Genomic DNA, 22,272 nt, shown 5'->3' on the forward strand with positions numbered 1-22,272 from the left:
TGTCCGGACGATATCCCGGCCATCCTTTGAGCTAGGAAGCTTAAATTTGGGCACAATAGTGAACAAGTGCTTTGGCAAAAACAGTACTTTTTATTTTTTAATAAATAAATTAATTGATTAATTATTTAATTATTATCGATTTATTAATTATGTACTTATTTACTTTCTTTCTCATCTGGACAATTTCTCAGACCCCTTTTGAGCTGGGAAGCTGATATTTGGACATGACAATGACCAAGTGATTTGGCTGTAAAGGGTATTCTTGATTTATTGATTAAACAATCAATCGATTAATTATTTAATTTTTCGATAAATTACTTGATTCATTTTCAAAAAGTTACAGATTCGGATGAAACACTGGTGGTTTCGGTATGCTATAACCAATTGATTAAGAAATTAATTATTTTACGATTACTATTTGTTTAGTTTAATTACGCATTGAATCAATTTATCAATAAATTATTGTACACCGCTCCTACCAATTCCGTCTCCATAATAATGTTATTTAATCATTTATTTGGCACGGAGGCGGTGTACTTTGAATGTAACTCTTCTTGGTTTCTTTTTTTACTCATGGACACACTGTAAGACCTTCCACCTGCAGGATAAGTGGCAATACAGGATAGGAATTGAGCAGGAAGTATGACAAAACAAAATGAAGGTAAAGTGTCAGTCTGCATGAGTGGAGGGGTTGTCCCAGTCTGCTTAATAAGACTTGACGTTCACCATGATTGTTTTTTTTATACATAACCGAGGCTCGTTGAAGAGCTATGTCAGAAGAGCTAGATGAGGTCAAACTATCTAGAAGGTCAGGTCAGGAACTTGTACACTGCTTTGTCAACACCATGTATAAGAAAAACGGTATATAGTTCCTATTCATATATTATTTGTGATTCCTGATATGCATACCGGTACTGTGTATTAACACGTTTACATCATGGAAAAATATAAGCTTGAGGAGCCAAAGCACGTGCCACAAAACAACTTTATTCAGGTTCCACTGATGAACACTCCAGCGTGTACACACACACTCAAATATAGACATGGATGAAGAGTCGGCAGAAAGAGCAATGGAGAAGTCAATATTGACTTGATATTCATTTTAACTGAATCCCAATAATAACAATCAGCAATTGTGTCGCATTTCATATTTTGTATATTTCAACAATAAATAATGATGTAGTATAGTTTTTTTGGGCGGATAATACACTGACTGCTATCCTTTGCAGATGCCGAGAGAAAGACATGACATGCACAACTTGGTGGTGTTAACGTCAATATTCACGAGGAATTGTGTTTGAGTCAGAGATTTAGAAAACTTTTATTTTAAATCTCTGACTCATAAGAGGAGGGGAAGGGGGATATGTAAGGGTTGTGAGGGAGTGGGGGTATGTCAGGGTTGTGAGGGAGTGGGGGTATGTCAGGGTTGTGAGGGAGTGGGGGTATGTCAGGGTTGTGAGGGAGTGGGGGTATGTCAGGGTTGTGAGGGAGTGGGGGTATATCAGGGTTGTGAGGGAGTGGGGGTATATCAGGGTTGTGAGGGAGTGGGGGTATATCAGGGTTGTGAGGGAGTGGGGGTATATCAGGGTTGTGAGGGAGTGGGGGTATGTCAGGGTTGTGAGGGAGTGGGGGTATGTCGGGGTTTTGAGGGAGTGGGGGTATGTCAGGGTTGTGAGGGAGTGGGGGTATGTCAGGGTTGTGAGGGAGTGGGGGTATGTCAGGGTTGTGAGGGAGTGAAAGGGAAAGGTCTCCATGGAAGGCAGACATAGAGAGAGAGATCCAGAGAGAGGATATATATATATATACCCAAAAGCAAGTTCTATATTACAACACATTACCAATATTTATCAGCATTTGGTCAAGATGTAAAAATTGTAACAAACTCATCACCATCAATACTAAAAGCAATCTATTCTATCAATTCAAGAACCCCAAAAACAATGTGAATATGTGGAGAAGGAGGGTCTCCTCGAATAAGTGTGGGGTATAGAAAGAGAGGAAGAAGTAAAAGTGAAGATTTGTTTCCTTAAAGCTATTTCTAATATGGAGATGCTTTCACAATGTTAGGATGCAGTTGAAGTGATGAGCTTCATGTTCAAATCCATCCAGAGGTCTTCACTGTGGACCACGATCACCATCAGGGTCTTGGGGCTGCGTTGTGTTACGACTGCCTGACTTTTCTGCCGCCATTTTTTCTTTGAATCCTTCGGAGCTCGGAGGGTCTGCATAGCTCATTGGCGGTGCCTCTCTGCGGCGAAGTGGACTACGGAAACTTTCACCCGATGACCGCATTCTGGCGCCGGGGCCGCCCTTGGATCCGGTACGCTGCCCCAGATAACGCAGGAGTCCTCGAAGGGTCTCCTCGTCAACTTCCTCTCCTGTGTCCACCTGGCCTGGTCTGAGACGGTTGAATGTGGGTTCCGGAGCGGTGTAAGGCGGTAGGGGTCGTCGTCCTGGCCAGACAGACATTTCTCCTGGTTCTCTCAGATTTTCTCTGTCGTTCTCAGACCAAGGCAACCGTCGCTGCTCAAAACGACTCTCAAGCCCCATCTCCGGCAAGGCATTATCTTCAGGCCAGGTGGACGGTTGATTGTATTCAGCGTAGCTTTCCTCCAATTCCTCCTCCTCTTCTGGTTCTTCTACCTCATCGTTACTGCTAAGGCGTCCACGACTCTCTAATGAACGCAGGAGCCAAGCGAGCCCTGTGGGTGAGATGCGGTCGCCATTGTGACCCTGAGGCCAGGACACGTCTTGGTACTTCGGCCGCTGCTGGGATAAGCGCCAAAGCTCACGTCGGAGAGACTCGACTAAGGCATCACCTCGAGTGCCACCTCGTCCGGACACTGCGGCCGCGATATCTTCGGCCGTTGGGGCCCAGGCGTCGTTTATCCCCCTTTCGTCCCCAACGTTTTCTTGAGGCAGTGAAGGCTGGGCCTCGGCTAGTTGGCGCAGCCAGGAGCGAGCCAGGGTTGTAGCCCAGAGATCCTCTGGCTCTCCTACACCCCGACTGTGCGAGAACCCAGGAAACACAGGAGACGGCCGGACCGTCGGGCTGATGAGGATCACCATGGTCAGGAACGCGGAGAGGCGAGGTGAAGGCATGGTCATCTGCCGAGAGGCGACAATTACATTAAGTTATTTTCATGTGTGCTATATGTTACATGTCTGCTGAGATATATATGTCGAACATTACTTCATGTTGAGAAAACTGATCTCAGGAAATGGAGCATCTATTTACCCAGGAAGTAGACCCAGGAAGACCTACCCAGGAAGTAGATCAAGTAGACCCAGGAAGTGGAGGTCACTTGCTGCATTTCCTCGGCCTCAATGATCTTTATTAGTCTTGCCAGATACTTACTTGGTTTTACCTGCACATTCAGAGCCCTAAGGTCTATAAGTTGTTCTATATAGTGTGCGCATGGAATTGTGGGTAAAAAGTCCAGGGCACCAACATTGTTGTCTACCTGTTGTATTCTGCTTATGAAGTGCCACTAATGGGGGTTGTCAGATTCTACTTCTTATACAATCCTCCAGGTTCTGCAGGTGGAGGCCACAGTCGATTCGATATATTTGTTGCTGCTGCAGACGCACTAGAGTCTAGACAACTCCGAGGACAAATGTAAAAAAAATTAACAGCGTTTTATAACAATTATAACTACAAGAGTACTTGGAACAGTTTAGGGTTTGTGTCCCAGGGATAGGCCAGATCCTGTGGATTGAGACCTTTACCAAAATCGAATCGCTTGTTCTTGTCGCCCATCCAATTCATCCACCTGGTTTTGTCATAATCCGTCCATAACTTTTTGAAATATCATCTACCATATAAGAGCCGTTGGTCTGTCTGTGTCGCCATTTTTCTCAGAGATTGCTGAACGGATCTTCGTCAAACTTTCAGAGGTTCATCAATCACTGTTTGGGAGTAATGTAGGCCAAAAAAAAAAATAGAAAAAAAAAAGTTTGGGTTTTTATTTATTTATTTTTAATCGCTCGATAGTGCCCACTCCTTTTTGATTCATGACAATTATATACAAGTGCACATTCGCATAAATAAAGACAAAACAATTACGAGACATTTGAACACAAATAATCAAGCAATTCTGGAAGCGGTTGAAGTTGGTGGTTAGGCTTCTTCTTCTTCCTGAACGTCATCATATTTAACTCAGAAACGTGATCAACAGCACATTCATCAGCAGATATTCAACAAAAAGGTAAAATGATGATTTAACATTTCTGATGGATTCTGATTTGGCTGTAATTGCTTTTCCATTATATTTGCTCTCATTTCAAATTTGTATTTGTACAAATTGTACAACATTTGTACAAATACAAATACAACTTTGTCTGGGGTGGTTACATAGGCTATGTGGCCGCGGCCTCATGCGGGGGTGTGGGGGACCGGGAGAGGGGCTTACATTCTCTATGTAAATGTGTAACGTGCAGCGCCACCTGTTGATGTTGGCAGAGGGTATTACAAATTCCTCTTTTTACCTGGGCAACACTGAGGTTAAAACACTCTTTTCACGGTTAAATTTTTCCTCCTTCCCTTCCCCCCTCCCCCTACCCCCAAAAATGATGGGCCTGTCAAAGCCACCCCGCCCCCCCCCCCCCAAAAGATGTATATGTAGTATATCTTTCTCCTCCCTCTCCCCTCACCCCTCTCTTCCCTCCCTCTTCCACTCCCCCGGGCAACGCCTGGTACTCCTCCAGTGCGCTATATATCGTTTATGGCCCCATCTCTCAATGGTGAAGAATCACTGCCAATTTTGAAAACTCTCGCATCCAGATCTGTATTCAGATCTTCACCAAAATCGAATCGATTCGTCCTTGTCGCACACACAACCTGTCCATCAAATTTCCTTCAAAACCATCTACAACTTTTTCAGATATCCTGCTATGTATCGTTTTTGCCGTATCTCTCAACGGTGAAGAATCACTTTAAAAATTTCTCAGATCCAGATCCAGATCTTCACCAAAATGTGACCATTTCATCCTTGTCACACACCCAACCTGTCCACCAAATTTAGTCCGAATCCGTCCGTAACTTTTTGAGATATCCTGTCCACAAACAAGCAAACAGACAGACAGGGGTGAAAACATAACCTCCATCCACCTTGGTTGGTCGAGTTAATGATACGAACATCAGGTGAATGAAATTTTTTACTTTGTACAATTATAAATATATCGACATTGTTTGGACATGTCCTCCAGCTTTGGACTCGAAAGCTTCTCCCACCAGGTACATCCAGCCGGCAAATAGTTTGTTCCATCTGTGCCGTAAATGACGTCCGTTCGTTTACACAGCCGTAAAGTCATCAATGTTAATAACAAGACATCTAACACGGACCTGGTTCCCTCTCGCGCACGTCTGTACAGCCAACGTCTGTCTAACCCTGTGTGTCCGTCATTTCGTCTCTCTGTTCCGCTCTGGCTCGTTTTGTCTGCCGCAGTTCTTCTGTCGCCATTAGCATCCACCTCCGCAACACAATAGCCGATTGTTTAATCAACACGAGGAGTAATCCCATTGTTCGTGTTTAACACGGTATGGAAATGGCAGCAACAGGTGGACGATTCCCCCACCCCGACCCCCAACAAACACACACCCCACTAGACACGTCTCGCTCGACTCCCTTTGTTTATATATACACATGTATATCTCTCTCCCTCTCTCACTTTGTCTCTCTCTTTCCTTTGTATGTCTCAGTTTAGAGCCGTCTCTGTATTTCTCCAATTACGTACATATTTGTTCATTCCTATAATTTGTCTGCAGTCCCTTTTTTTTGTTAGTGCGTGACCGTGATTTTCAGCTCGAATACAAAATGCACTCCTGATATTTATGTCTGTATATATCTGTCGGGATCTGCACGTCCCCATCCCTCCATATTCCCCCAGGTCCTCACCTGCTCCTGCAGCGAAAGCGGCGGCTGTCTGTCGATTCAGCACCGCCGAAAGCGCCCGGATAAAGGAGGAAGGGGGCGGGGCTAGCGGAGGGACACGAGTGCGCGTGCGACGTGACGCTCCGTCACCACCCACGCATTAACGTCGACTAACATGCGCCATGCGCGTGCATGTACGTACGATCTTATGGTGGAGGTGAAAGCTACCGGTTTGCCCTGTTAATGCGCTTTCATCACTTGACGCGAGCTTTGCGTCAGGGTTAGTCATTCGCATTGATTGTGTTGGTTCATTCAATCGAATTTGTCATTAAATGTACTGTACCCTCGATACGTTCCCACGTAAGCACATTCAGCGCGTGCTGTTCCCATGTAAGCACATTCAGCTCATGCTCATTCCCATGTAAGCACATTCAGCTCATGCTCATTCCCAAGTAAACACATTCGGCTCGTGCTCGTTCCCATCGAAACACATTCAGCTCGTGCTCGTTCCCATGTAAGCACATTCCGATCATGCTCGTTCCCATGTAAGCATACTCATATTATGCTCGTTCCCATGTAAGCATACTCGTATCATGCTCGTTCCCATGTAAGCATACTCATATTATGCTCGTTCCCATGTAAGCATACTCGTATCATGCTCATTCCCAAGTAAGCACATTCAGCTCATGCTCATTCCCATGTAAGCACATTCAGCTCATGCTCATTCCCAAGTAAACACATTCGGCTCGTGCTCGTTCCCATCGAAACACATTCAGCTCGTGCTCGTTCCCATGTAAGCACATTCCGATCATGCTCGTTCCCATGTAAGCATACTCATATTATGCTCGTTCCCATGTAAGCATACTCGTATCATGCTCGTTCCCATGTAAGCATACTCATATTATGCTCGTTCCCATGTAAGCATACTCGTATCATGCTCATTCCCATGTAAGCACATTCAGCTCATGCTCATTCCCATGTAAGCACATTCAGCTCATGCTCATTCCCAAGTAAACACATTCGGCTCGTGCTCGTTCCCATCGAAACACATTCAGCTCGTGCTCGTTCCCATGTAAGCACATTCCGATCATGCTCGTTCCCATGTAAGCATACTCATATTATGCTCGTTCCCATGTAAGCATACTCGTATCATGCTCGTTCTCATGTAAGCATACTCATATTATGCTCGTTCCCATGTAAGCATACTCGTATCATGCTCATTCCCATGTAAGCACATTCAGCTCATGCTCATTCCCATGTAAGCACATTCAGCTCGTGCTCGTTCCCATACCATAGAAAGACATTCAGATCATGCTCGTTCCCATGTAAGCACATTCGGCTCGTGCTCGTTCCCATCGAAAAACATTCAGCTCGTGCTCGTTCCCATGTAAGCACATTCAGCTCGTGCTCGTTCCCATACCATAGAAAGACATTCAGATCATGCTCGTTCCCATGTAAGCACATTCCGATCATGCTCGTTCCCATGCAAGCATACTCACATCATGCTTGTTCCCATGTAAGCATAGTCATATTATGCTCGTTCCCATGTAAGCATACTCATATCATGCTCGTTCCCATGTAAGCACACTCATAGCATGCTCGTTCCCATGTAAGCATCGTCATATTATGCTCGTTCCCATGTAAGCATACTCATATCATGCTTGCTCCCATGTAAGCATACTCATATCATGCTTGTTCCCATGTAAGCATAATCATAGCATGCTCGTTCCCATGTAAGCATACTCACGTCATGATCTTTCACATGTTAGCATACTCACATCATGATCTTTCCCATGTAAGCATACTCACATAATGTTCGTTCCCATGTAAGCATACTCACATAGTGTTCGTTCCCATGTAAGCATACTCACATTATGTTCGTTCCCATGTAAGCATACTCACATCATGATCTTTTCCATGCCATGTAAGCATACTCACATCATGATCTTTCCCGTGTAAGCATCCTCACATTATGTTCCTTCCCATGTAAGCATACTCACATTATGTTCGTTCCCATGTAAGCATACTCACATTATGTTTGTTCCCATGTAAGCATGCTCACATAATGATATTTCCCATGTAAGCACACACATCATGCTCGTTCCCATGTGAGCAAACGCATATCATGCTTGTTCCAATATAAGCATACTCATATTATGCTCGTTCCCATGTAAGCATACTCATATAATGCTCGTTCCCATGTAAGCATACTCACATTATGCTCGTTCCCATGTAAGCATACTCATATCATGCTCGTTCCCATGTAAGCATACTCACATTATGCTCGTTCCCATGTAAGGATACTCATATCGTGCTTTTTCCCATGTAAGCATACTCATATCATGCTCATTCCCATGTAAGCATACTCACATCATGCTTGTTCCCATGTGAGCATACTCATATCATGCTCGTTCCCATGTAAGCATACTCACATCATGCTTGTTCCCATGTGAGCATACTCATATCATGCTCGTTCCCATGTAAGCATACTCACATCATGCTTGTTCCCATGTGAGCATACTCACATCATGATCTTTCCCATGTAAGCATACTCACATCACGCTTGTTCCCATGTGAGCATACTCATATCATGCTCGTTCCCATGTGAGCATACTCATATCATGCTTGTTCCCATGTGAGCATACTCATATCATGCTCGTTCCCATGTGAGCATACTCACATCATGCTTGTTCCCATGTGAGCATACTCACATCATGATCTTTCCCATGTAAGCATACTCACATCACGCTTGTTCCCATGTGCGCATACTCACATCATGATCTTTCCCATGTAAGCATACTCATCATGCTTGTTCCCATGTGAGCATACTCATATCATGTTCGTTCCCATGTAAGCATACTCACATCATGATCTTTCCCATGTAAGCATACTCACAATATGTTCTTTCACATGGAAGCATACTCACATTATGTTCGTTCCCATGTAAGCATACTCACATCACGCTTGTTCCCATGTGAGCATACTCACATCACGCTTGTTTCCATGTAAGCATACTCACATCATGCTTGTTCCCATGTGAGCATACTCATATCATGCTCGTTCCCATGTGAGCATACTCACATCATGCTTGTTCCCATGTGAGCATACTCACATCATGATCTTTCCCATGTAAGCATACTCACATCACGCTTGTTCCCATGTGCGCATACTCACATCATGATCTTTCCCATGTAAGCATACTCATCATGCTTGTTCCCATGTGAGCATACTCATATCATGTTCGTTCCCATGTAAGCATACTCGTATCATGCTCGTTCCCATGTAAGCATACTCATATTATGCTCGTTCCCATGTAAGCATACTCGTATCATGCTCATTCCCATGTAAGCACATTCAGCTCATGCTCATTCCCATGTAAGCACATTCAGCTCATGCTCATTCCCAAGTAAACACATTCGGCTCGTGCTCGTTCCCATCGAAACACATTCAGCTCGTGCTCGTTCCCATGTAAGCACATTCCGATCATGCTCGTTCCCATGTAAGCATACTCATATTATGCTCGTTCCCATGTAAGCATACTCGTATCATGCTCGTTCCCATGTAAGCATACTCATATTATGCTCGTTCCCATGTAAGCATACTCGTATCATGCTCATTCCCATGTAAGCACATTCAGCTCATGCTCATTCCCATGTAAGCACATTCAGCTCATGCTCATTCCCAAGTAAACACATTCGGCTCGTGCTCGTTCCCATCGAAACACATTCAGCTCGTGCTCGTTCCCATGTAAGCACATTCCGATCATGCTCGTTCCCATGTAAGCATACTCATATTATGCTCGTTCCCATGTAAGCATACTCGTATCATGCTCGTTCTCATGTAAGCATACTCATATTATGCTCGTTCCCATGTAAGCATACTCGTATCATGCTCATTCCCATGTAAGCACATTCAGCTCATGCTCATTCCCATGTAAGCACATTCAGCTCGTGCTCGTTCCCATACCATAGAAAGACATTCAGATCATGCTCGTTCCCATGTAAGCACATTCGGCTCGTGCTCGTTCCCATCGAAAAACATTCAGCTCGTGCTCGTTCCCATGTAAGCACATTCAGCTCGTGCTCGTTCCCATACCATAGAAAGACATTCAGATCATGCTCGTTCCCATGTAAGCACATTCCGATCATGCTCGTTCCCATGCAAGCATACTCACATCATGCTTGTTCCCATGTAAGCATAGTCATATTATGCTCGTTCCCATGTAAGCATACTCATATCATGCTCGTTCCCATGTAAGCACACTCATAGCATGCTCGTTCCCATGTAAGCATCGTCATATTATGCTCGTTCCCATGTAAGCATACTCATATCATGCTTGCTCCCATGTAAGCATACTCATATCATGCTTGTTCCCATGTAAGCATAATCATAGCATGCTCGTTCCCATGTAAGCATACTCACGTCATGATCTTTCACATGTTAGCATACTCACATCATGATCTTTCCCATGTAAGCATACTCACATAATGTTCGTTCCCATGTAAGCATACTCACATAGTGTTCGTTCCCATGTAAGCATACTCACATTATGTTCGTTCCCATGTAAGCATACTCACATCATGATCTTTTCCATGCCATGTAAGCATACTCACATCATGATCTTTCCCGTGTAAGCATCCTCACATTATGTTCCTTCCCATGTAAGCATACTCACATTATGTTCGTTCCCATGTAAGCATACTCACATTATGTTTGTTCCCATGTAAGCATGCTCACATAATGATATTTCCCATGTAAGCACACACATCATGCTCGTTCCCATGTGAGCAAACGCATATCATGCTTGTTCCAATATAAGCATACTCATATTATGCTCGTTCCCATGTAAGCATACTCATATAATGCTCGTTCCCATGTAAGCATACTCACATTATGCTCGTTCCCATGTAAGCATACTCATATCATGCTCGTTCCCATGTAAGCATACTCACATTATGCTCGTTCCCATGTAAGGATACTCATATCGTGCTTTTTCCCATGTAAGCATACTAATATCATGCTCATTCCCATGTAAGCATACTCACATCATGCTTGTTCCCATGTGAGCATACTCATATCATGCTCGTTCCCATGTAAGCATACTCACATCATGCTTGTTCCCATGTGAGCATACTCATATCATGCTCGTTCCCATGTAAGCATACTCACATCATGCTTGTTCCCATGTGAGCATACTCACATCATGATCTTTCCCATGTAAGCATACTCACATCACGCTTGTTCCCATGTGAGCATACTCATATCATGCTCGTTCCCATGTGAGCATACTCATATCATGCTTGTTCCCATGTGAGCATACTCATATCATGCTCGTTCCCATGTGAGCATACTCACATCATGCTTGTTCCCATGTGAGCATACTCACATCATGATCTTTCCCATGTAAGCATACTCACATCACGCTTGTTCCCATGTGCGCATACTCACATCATGATCTTTCCCATGTAAGCATACTCATCATGCTTGTTCCCATGTGAGCATACTCATATCATGTTCGTTCCCATGTAAGCATACTCACATCATGATCTTTCCCATGTAAGCATACTCACAATATGTTCTTTCACATGGAAGCATACTCACATTATGTTCGTTCCCATGTAAGCATACTCACATCACGCTTGTTCCCATGTGAGCATACTCACATCACGCTTGTTCCCATGTAAGCATACTCACATCATGCTTGTTCCCATGTGAGCATACTCATATCATGCTCGTTCCCATGTGAGCATACTCACATCATGCTTGTTCCCATGTGAGCATACTCACATCATGATCTTTCCCATGTAAGCATACTCACATCACGCTTGTTCCCATGTGCGCATACTCACATCATGATCTTTCCCATGTAAGCATACTCATCATGCTTGTTCCCATGTGAGCATACTCATATCATGTTCGTTCCCATGTAAGCATACTCACATCATGATCTTTCCCATGTAAGCATACTCACAATATGTTCTTTCACATGGAAGCATACTCACATTATGTTCGTTCCCATGTAAGCATGCTCACATCATGATACTTCCCATGTAAGCACACACATTATGTTCGTTCCCATGTAAGCACATTCCGATCATGATCATGGACGAGCCCCGCAGAGTGTATTCATTTCTCATCTGCAAACCACTGCTGACTGACCATACCTTTAGCACCAAAGAAGGACAGTCGTGAGTAGTGAGTAGTGATATTGGACAAAGAAAGCAAGTGCTTGGAGCGCAGAATTAATCCATTTGGGATCGAGTGGAGGAACCGACGTTCAACAAGAATGGAGGGCCAGGCGTTTTGGGATTTGGGACATCCTGATCCAAACTCTTCTCTGTCTCCAAACACACCGACGTTGTCTACGAGAGGTTTCCCCTTTACATAATCAAGAGGGATGCCGGAACCTCCATCATGTCATGTCATGTATCAAAGGATCCAATGGATCACGATGAGTGACGTAGCTTGAGTCGAATCGTCATAACTAAAGTAGTTTGGGATTCCGACCTCAAGACCATCGTCATCAAACTGCATCTTTGAAGAGTTGAAAATGGGAAGGGACAGAGATTTGAAGCTCGTGTCTTGTCCGCCGGCCCGTGTCGACTTGTCCGACCTGTAAACGTAATCGCGGCTGAAAAAGAAACGTCGAATAATTTTGTTTTTTCCTTTTGTTACGTGCTCCTCCCCAAACCCCGGTCACGGTGTACCTCCGAGCCCCGAAAGGAGTCACGGCAGAAAGATGTGTTATAATGTGTGTCAATGACCAATGGTGAAACCACACCAACCAATTGTTACCAAAAACAAGTATTGTATTAAGGTCACGCAAGTATAACAGCACAAGTACAATATGTTTCAATTGCACCACAAAAATACCATATAATTCCTATGATGGTACCATCAGTTTCTTATTCAATAACTCACTGTGCTCCAAGTGAGCGAAAAGAACATTCCCAAAGTCACTGTCCCGGCACCAAGCCAAAGTCAATCCACGCTCCGGTGATCGCAAGAAAATGTCGAATCGAGACCAGAATCCAAGTCGGCTGACAGTCAACGCTGCCAAAGAGGCGCAAAGGAGCACCCAAAAGGCGACTGGGACATCACACCTTCGGGTATGAACGTTTAGCGGCTCCCAAACGGAGAACCACAAATTCCCAATCGAAATCCACGTTACACTCGCAAACCAGGCTAACGGCTGTGTGCGGTGAAATGGCTGGAGCGATGCGAAATGGCGGGCGGGCGGGCCCATACTGGAGGCATACCTGCTCTCCAACGATTCTCTTCGGAATCAACCGCAAAACCCGACACGCAGGTTATCTGTCACAGCGATAACCACTCTGTCACAGGAATCCCTTTCCCAGGAAACCCAAAGTTCGCTCGTGACCCCCGTTCACCAGCGTCTCCTCGAGACCTCAAAGCAGCTCGGCTTTTCTTCCCGACCTCACTTGCTCCGCCTTTTTTTTTCTTCCTCCTCTTCTTCTTCCGCTTTCTCCCGATCCGGTTTCCGGTTTCTTTTAAAACACTAATTTTTTACCTTTTGAAAACAGTTATCTCCATTTCACTTAAACAATAACAATAATAGTACATGGAACCAAAAATGCTTACAGTGGATGAAAACCACGACGACGGAAGTGACGAATCCGTAACACTTTACTTCGGTGTACTTGGAGTTGTTTATGTTCACATCTTCCCAACTCTAACCCCTTAAACTCACAAACCCTCTCTTAAGGGAATCTTCAGGCTTCGCCTTGGGAATAATTCGTGAATTATCCGATTTCAGTTTAACCATGATAACTTGATCATGACGTCATGATTACCTTTATCCGATTTGAGGTGCGTCCGACTTAATAATGGCGCAATGATCACCTTTCCACCTTCTGTATCATCGTCACACTCGAGCTGTAGCCAAATGCCGGGCAATGAGAACATGGCAATCCCCATGATACAGGAGTATCCTTACATGAACCTCCTTACGTGAGCGTCCTTACATGGACCTCCTTACGCGAGCGTCCTTACATGGACCTCCTTACGCGAGAGTCATTACATGGGCCTCCTTACGTGAGAGGCCTTACACGAACCTCCTTACGTGAGCGTCCTTATGCGAGCCTCCTTACACTACCCTCCGTATGCGAACCTCCTTATGCGAGTCACCTTACGCAAACATTCTTACACGAACCTCCTTATGCGTGCATCCTTACACGATGCTCCTTACCCGAGGCTGCTTACACGAATCTCCTACACAAGTTCCTGCACGTGAGTCTCTTTACACGAGTCCCCTACGTGAGCCAAGATGGTGAGTAGTGTAATTCTGATTCCATTTCGATGACCCACGACCTGCTTGATTCGATTTGAATCGTCGACTTTATGGAATGCAGATCAAGTCAGAGTTTCACAAACTGGTTCATGGCTGTTCACCCCTTCTCACGACCACTCCCAAACCCCCATCTTCTCACGACCACTCCCAAACCCCCATCTTCTCACGACCACTCCCAAACCCCTATCTCCTCATGACCACTCCCAAACCCCCATCTTCTCATGACCACTCCCAAACCCCCACCTTCTCACGACCACTCCCAAACCCCCATCTTCTCATGACCACTCCCAAACCCCCATCTTCTCACGACCACTCCCAAACCCCCATCTTCTCATGACCACTCCCAAACCCCCATCTTCTCAGGACCACTCCCAAACCCCCATCTTCTCATGACCACTCCCAAACCCCCACCGTCTCATGACCACTCCCAAACCACTATCTCATCATGACCACTCCCAAACCCCCATCGTCTCATGACCACTCCCAAACCACTATCACATCATGACCACTCCCAAACCCCCATCTTCTCATGACCACTCCCAAACCCCCATCTTCTCACGACCACTCCCAAACCCCCATCTTCTCATGACCACTCCCAAACCCCCACCGTCTCATGACCACTCCCAAACCACTATCTCATCATGACCACTCCCAAACCCCCATCGTCTCATGACCACTCCCAAACCACTATCACATCATGACCACTCCCAAACCCCTATCTCATCATGACCACTCCCAAACCCCCATTGTCTCACGACCACTCCCAAACCCCCATCTTCTCACGACCACTTCCAAACCCCCATCTTCTCACGACCACTCCCAAACCCCGATCTCATCATGACCACTCCCAAACCCCCCATCGTCTCACGACCACTCCCAAACCCCCATCTTCTCATGACCACTCCCAAACCCCCATCGTCTCACGACCACTCCCAACCCCCCATCTTCTCATGACCACTCCCAAACCCCCATCGTCTCACGACCACTCCCAAACCCCCATCTTCTCATGACCACTCCCAAACCCCCATCTTCTCATGACCACTCCCAAACCCCCATCTTCTCATGACCACTCCCAAACCCCCCATCTTCTCACGACCACTCCCAACCCCCCATCTTCTCACGACCACTTCCAAACCCCCATCTTCACATGACCACTCCCAAACCCCCCATCTTCTCACGACCACTCCCAAACCCCCATATTCTCATGAGCACTCCCAAACCCCCATCTTCTCATGACCACTCCCAAACCCCCATCTCTTCATGACCACTCCCAACCCCCATCTCCTCATGACCACCCCCAAACCCCCATCTCCTCATGACCACTCTCAACCCCCCATCTCCTCATGACCACTCCCAACTCCCCATCTCCTCATGACCACTCCCCAACCCCCATCTCCTCATGACCACTCCCAACCTCCCATGACCACTCCCAAACCCCCATCTCCTCATGACCACTCTCAACCCCCCATCTCCTCATGACCACTCCCAACTCCCCATCTCCTCATGACCACTCCCCAACCCCCATCTCCTCATGACCACTCCAAACCCCCCATCTCCTCATGACCACTCCCAACCCCCCATCTCCTCATGACCACTCACAAACCCCCATCGTCTCATGACCACTCCCAAACCCCCATCTTCTCACGACCACTCCCAAACCCCCATCTCCTCATGACCACTCCCAAACCCCCATCGTCTCATGACCACTCCCAAACCCCCATCTCCTCATGACCACTCCCAAACCCCCATCTTCTCACGACCACTCCCAAACCCCCATCGTCTCATGACCACTCCCAAACCCCCATCGTCTCACGACCACTCCCAAACCCCCATCTCCTCATGACCACTCCCAACCCCCTATCTCCACATGACCACTCCCAACCCCCCATCGTCTCACGACCACTCTCAAACCCCCATCTTCTCACGACCACTCCCAAACCCCCATCTTCTCACGACCACTCCCAAACCCCCATCTTCTCACGACCACTCCCAAACCCCCATCTTCTCACGACCACTCCCAAACCCCCATCTTCTCATGACCACTCCCAAACCCCCATCTTCTCATGACCACTCCCAAACCCCCATCTTCTCAGGACCACTCCCAAACCCCCATCTTCTCACGACCACTCCCAAACCCCCATCTTCTCACGACCACTCCCAAACCCCCATCTTCTCATGACCACTCCCAAACCCCCATCTTCTCAGGACCACTCCCAAACCCCCATCTTCTCAGGACCACTCCCAAACCCACATCTTCTCACGACCACTCCCAAACCCCCCATCTTCTCACGACCACTCCCAAACCCCCATCTTCTCATGACCACTCCCAAACCCCCATCTTCTCATGACCACTCCCAAACCCCCATCTTCTCAGGACCACTCCCAAACCCCCATCTTCTCAGGACCACTCCCAAACCCCCATCTTCTCATGACCACTCCCAAACCCCCATCTTCTCATGACCACTCCCAAACCCCCATCTTCTCAGGACCACTCCCAAACCCCCATCTTCTCAGGACCACTCCCAAACCCCCATCTTCTCAGGACCACTCCCAAACCCCCATCTTCTCATGACCACTCCCAAACCCCCATCTTCTCACGACCACTCCCAATCCCCCATCTTCTCATGACCACTCCCAAACCCCCATCTTCTCAGGACCACTCCCAAACCCCCATCTTCTCAGGACCACTCCCAAACCCCCATCTTCTCATGACCACTCCCAAACCCCCATCTTCTCACGACCACTCCCAAACCCCCATCTTCTCATGACCACTCCCAAACCCCCATCTTCTCAGGACCACTCCCAAACCCCCATCTTCTCAGGACCACTCCCAAACCCCCATCTTCTCATGACCACTTCCAAACCCCCATCGTCTCATGACCACTCCCAAACCCCCATCTCCTCATGACCACTCCCAAACCCCCATCTTCTCACGACCACTCCCAAACCCCCATCTTCTCACGACCACTCCCAAACCCCCATCGTCTCATGACCACTCCCAAACCCCCATCGTCTCACGACCACTCCCAAACCCCCATCTCCTCATGACCACTCCCAACCCCCTATCTCCACATGACCACTCCCAACCCCCCATCGTCTCACGACCACTCCCAAACCCCCCATCTTCTCACGACCACTCCCAAACCCCCATCTTCTCACGACCACTCCCAAACCCCCATCTTCTCACGACCACTTCCAAACCCCCATCTTCTCACGACCACTCCCAAACCCCCATCTTCTCATGACCACTCCCAAACCCCCATCTTCTCATGACCACTCCCAAACCCCCATCTTCTCAGGACCACTCCCAAACCCCCATCTTCTCACGACCACTCCCAAACCCCCATCTTCTCACGACCACTCCCAAACCCCCATCTTCTCATGACCACTCACAAACCCCCATCTTCTCAGGACCACTCCCAAACCCCCATCTTCTCAGGACCACTCCCAAACCCCCATCTTCTCAGGACCACTCCCAAACCCCCCATCTTCTCACGACCACTCCCAAACCCCCATCTTCTCAGGACCACTCCCAAACCCCCATCTTCTCACGACCACTCCCAAACCCCCATCTTCTCACGACCACTCCCAAACCCCCATCTTCTCATGACCACTCACAAACCCCCATCTTCTCAGGACCACTCCCAAACCCCCATCTTCTCATGACCACTCACAAACCCCCATCTTCTCAGGACCACTCACAAACCCCCATCTTCTCAGGACCACTCCCAAACCCCCATCTTCTCAGGACCACTCCCAAACCCCCATCTTCTCACGACCACTCCCAAACCCCCCATCTTCTCATGACCACTCCCAAACCCCCATCTTCTCAGGACCACTCCCAAACCCCCATCTTCTCATGACCACTCCCAAACCCCCATCTTCTCATGACCACTCCCAAACCCCCATCTTCTCAGGACCACTCCCAAACCCCCATCTTCTCATGACCACTCCCAAACCCCCATCTTCTCACGACCACTCCCAAACCCCCATCTTCTCATGACCACTCCCAAACCCCCATCTTCTCAGGACCACTCCCAAACCCCCATCTTCTCAGGACCACTCCCAAACCCCCATCTTCTCAGGACCACTCCCAAACCCCCATCTTCTCAGGACCACTCCCAAACCCCCATCTTCTCAGGACCACTCCCAAACCCCCATCTTCTCACGACCACTCCCAAAACCCCATCTTCTCACGACCACTCCCAAATCACCATCTTTTTACCATCATCCCAATCCTCACCCCCATCCTCTCATCAGTCACCATGCACCACTCAAACCCCCATCCTCTCACCACGATCCAAACCCTTATCCTCCAAACACTTTTCCGACAAATAAAACAGTGAAGAAAACATTTAAATAAATAAATAAAGGCCCTCGAGCGGTGAAGTGCGCTGCGTGGGAGTATCATACGTTGTGACGTCAAGATGTGCCACACGTCACTGCGCCCGCGCTCCCCGTTCCATTGAGAGAATTGTCGGTTTATTTTTTTCCTTTTGCTTTGCATTCTGAACACATGCATCGTTCAGTCGTTCCTTCACCCTCCCTTCGTGTAATTCTTATTTTATCCTCACTATAATCTACCTTAACCTTAACAATAGTTCATCCCTTGATATGGAATTAAAGTTATTTCCTTTTCTTCACATATTTAATCGATTTCATCGCGTTATGTCATTTTTTTCCAATTCAATCTGCAAATATCTCAACTACAATTGCTTTGTCTTTTATATGATCAATCTGTCATCTGAAGGAGGGTGTGTTGAGCTTAAAACAGCTGTGTCATGATTTCTTTATTCCATGTAAAATCCAGGTTCATGGTGGTGCTGTTATTATTATTTATTTATTTTGTAGAAATCCAGGTTCATGGTAGCGCTGTTATCATCATTATTTATTTATTTTGTAGAAATCCAGGTTCATGGTAGCGCTGTGTAATCATTATTTATTTATTTTGTAGAAATCCAGGTTCATGGTGGCGCTGTTATTATTATTTATTTATTTTGTAAAATCCAGGTTCATGGTGGCGCTGTTATTATTATTTATTTATTTTGTAGAAATCCAGGTTCATGGTGGCGCTGTTATCATCATTATTTATTTATTTTGTAGAAATCCAGGTTCATGGTAGCGCTGTGTAATCATTATTTATATATTTTGTAGAAATCCAGGTTCATGGTGGCGCTGTTATTATTATTTATTTATTTTGTAGAAATCCAGGTTCATGGTAGCGCTGTTATCATCATTATTTATTTATTTTGTAGAAATCCAGGTTCATGGTAGCGCTGTGTAATCATTATTTATTTATTTTGTAGAAATCCAGGTTCATGGTAGCGCTGTGTAATCATTATTTATTTATGTTGTAGAAATCCAGGTTCATGGTCGTGCTGTGTAATCATTATTTATTTATTTTGTAGAAATCCAGGTTCATGGTGGCACTGTTATCATTATTTATTTATTTTGTATAAATCCAGGTTCATGTTATCATCATTATTTATTTATTTTGTAGAAATCCAGGTTCATGGTAGCGCTGTGTAATCATTATTTATTTATTTTGTAGAAATACAGGTTCATGGTGGCGCTGTGTAATCATTATTTATTTATTTTGTAGAAATCCAGGTTCATGGTGGCGCTGTTATCATTATTTATTTATTTTGTAGAAATCCAGGTTCATGGTGGCGCTGTTATCATCATTATTTCTTTATTTTGTAGAAATCCAGGTTTATGGTAGCGCTGTGTAATCATTATTTATTTATTTTGTAGAAATCCAGGTTCATGGTAGCGCTGTTATCATTATTTATTTATTTTGTAGAAATCCAGGTTCATGGTCGTGCTGTGTAATCATTATTTATTTATTTTGTAGAAATCCAGTCTCATGGTAGCGCTGTGTAATCATTATTTATTTATTTTGTAGAAATCCAGGTTCATGGTGGCGCTGTGTAATCATTATTTATTTATTTTGTAGAAATCCAGGTTCATGGTAGCGCTGTGTAATCATTATTTATTTATTTTGTAGAAATCCAGGTTCATGGTGGTGCTGTTATCATTATTTATTTATTTTGTAGAAATCCAGGTTCATGGTAGCGCTGTGTAATCATTATTTATTTATTTTGTAGAAATCCAGGTTCATGGTAGCGCTGTGTAATCATTCTCCATTTATTTTCTAGAAATCCAGGTTCATGGTAGCGTTGTGTTATCATTCTCCATTTATTTTGTAGAAATCCAGGTTCATGGTAGCGCTGTTATCATTATATATTTATTTTGTAGAAATCCAGGTTCATGGAAGCGCTGTGTAATCATTACCTTCGCAAAAGCGGAAGGTTATGTTTTGATCGCTGTGTATTTATTTGTATGTCTGTGTGTGTGTGTGTATGTTATTCGCATAACTCAAAAAGTATTCAACCGAATTGCATGAAATTTGGTGGGATGATTGGTTATTATACGGGACACATTTGATTAGATTTTGGGAGCAATCGGGTCAAAGGTCAAGGTCAAGGTCACGAAAAGGTCAAAATCGTATTTTTACCATAGCTGCGGCGAAGGTATGCGCTCTACCGAGTGCCCGTTCTAGTTATTTATGTATTTTGTAGAAATCCAGGTTCATGGTAGCGCTGTTATCATTATATATTTATTTTGTAGAAATCCAGGTTCATGGTAGCGCTGTGTAATCATTATTTATTTATTTTGTAGAAATCCAGGTTCATAGTAGCGCTGTGTAATCATTATTTATTACCTTCGCAAAAGCGGAAGGTTATGTTTTGATCGCTGTGTATTTATTTGTATGTCTGTGTGTGTGTGTGTATGTTATTCGCATAACTCAAAAAGTATTCAACCGAATTGCATGAAATTTGGTGGGATGATTGGTTATTTATTATACGGGACACATTTGATTAGATTTTGGGAGCAATCGGGTCAAAGGTCAAGGTCAAGGTCACGAAAAGGTCAAAATCGTATTTTTGTTGTTCTGTTCCCTACACTCCCATGCCAAGTACAGAACAGTAGCTGCGGCGAAGGTATGCGCTCTACCGAGTGCCCGTTCTAGTTTATTTTGTAGAAATGCAGGCTCACGGTAGCGCTGTGTAATCATTATTTATTTATTTTGTAGAAATCCAGGTTCATGATCGTGCTGTTATCATTATATATTTATTTTGTAGAAATCCAGGTTCATGGTAGCGCTGTTATCATCATTATTTATTTATTTTGTAGAAATCCAGGTTTATGGTAGCGCTGTGTAATCATTATTTATTTATTTTGTAGAAATCCAGGTTCATGGTAGCGCCGTGTAATCATTATTTATTTATTTTGTAGAAATCCAGGTTCATGGTAGCGCTGTGTAATCATTATTTATTTATTTTGTAGAAATCCAGGTTCATGATCGTGCTGTTATCATTATATATTTATTTTGTAGAAATCCAGGTTCATGGTGGCGCTGTGTAATCATTATTTATTTATTTTGTAGAAATCCAGGTTCATGGTAGCGCTGTGTAATCATTATTTATTTATTTTGTAGAAATCCAGGTTCATGGTAGCGCTGTTATCATTATTTATTTATTTTGTAGAAATCCAGGTTCATGATCGTGCTGTTATCATTATATATATATTTTGTAGAAATCCAGGTTCATGGTAGCGCTGTGTAATCATTATTTATTTATTTTGTAGAAATCCAGGTTCATGGTAGCGCTGTGTAATCATTATTTATTTATTTTGTAGAAATCCAGGTTCATGGTAGCGCTGTTATCATTATTTATTACCTTCGCAAAAGCGGAAGGTTATGTTTTGATCGCTGTGTATTTATTTGTATGTCTGTGTGTGTGTGTGTATGTTATTCGCATAACTCAAAAAGTATTCAACCGAATTGCATGAAATTTGGTGGGATGATTGGTTATTATACGGGACACATTTGATTAGATTTTGGGAGCAATCGGGTCAAAGGTCAAGGTCAAGGTCACGAAAAGGTCAAAATCGTATTTTTGTTGTTCTGTTCCCTACACTCCCATGCCAAGTACAGAACAGTAGCTGCGGCGAAGGTATGCGCTCTAGCGAGTGCCCGTTCTAGTTTATTTTGTAGAAATCCAGGTTCATGGTAACGCTGTTATC

The 22,272-nt window shown here is 45.0% G+C and overlaps 1 protein-coding gene across 2 annotated transcripts in view; it reads right to left on the bottom strand.

Moving 5' to 3' along the window:
* Positions 1 to 967: 967 nt before the first annotated feature.
* LOC137425369 (uncharacterized) overlaps positions 968 to 22,272 on the bottom strand; it is a 55,474-nt gene continuing 34,169 nt past the window's right edge. The window contains exons 1-2 of one of the 2 annotated variants that reach the window (XM_068113748.2): positions 5,898 to 6,191; positions 968 to 3,108 (exon numbers count right to left, since the gene is read on the bottom strand). In XM_068113748.2, coding sequence (XP_067969849.2) covers positions 2,116 to 3,108 — 993 coding nt within the window. In that variant the 5' untranslated portion in view covers positions 5,898 to 6,191 and the 3' untranslated portion in view covers positions 968 to 2,115. Of the gene's footprint in view, positions 3,109 to 5,897; positions 6,192 to 22,272 lie in introns of those variants that run through there. The other variant, XM_078776605.1, reaches the window with a different exon arrangement.

The sequence above is a fragment of the Myxine glutinosa genome, chromosome 4 (genome assembly GCF_964187855.1).
Source record: "Myxine glutinosa chromosome 4, kmMyxGlut1.1, whole genome shotgun sequence".
Lineage (NCBI taxonomy): Eukaryota > Metazoa > Chordata > Myxini > Myxiniformes > Myxinidae > Myxine > Myxine glutinosa.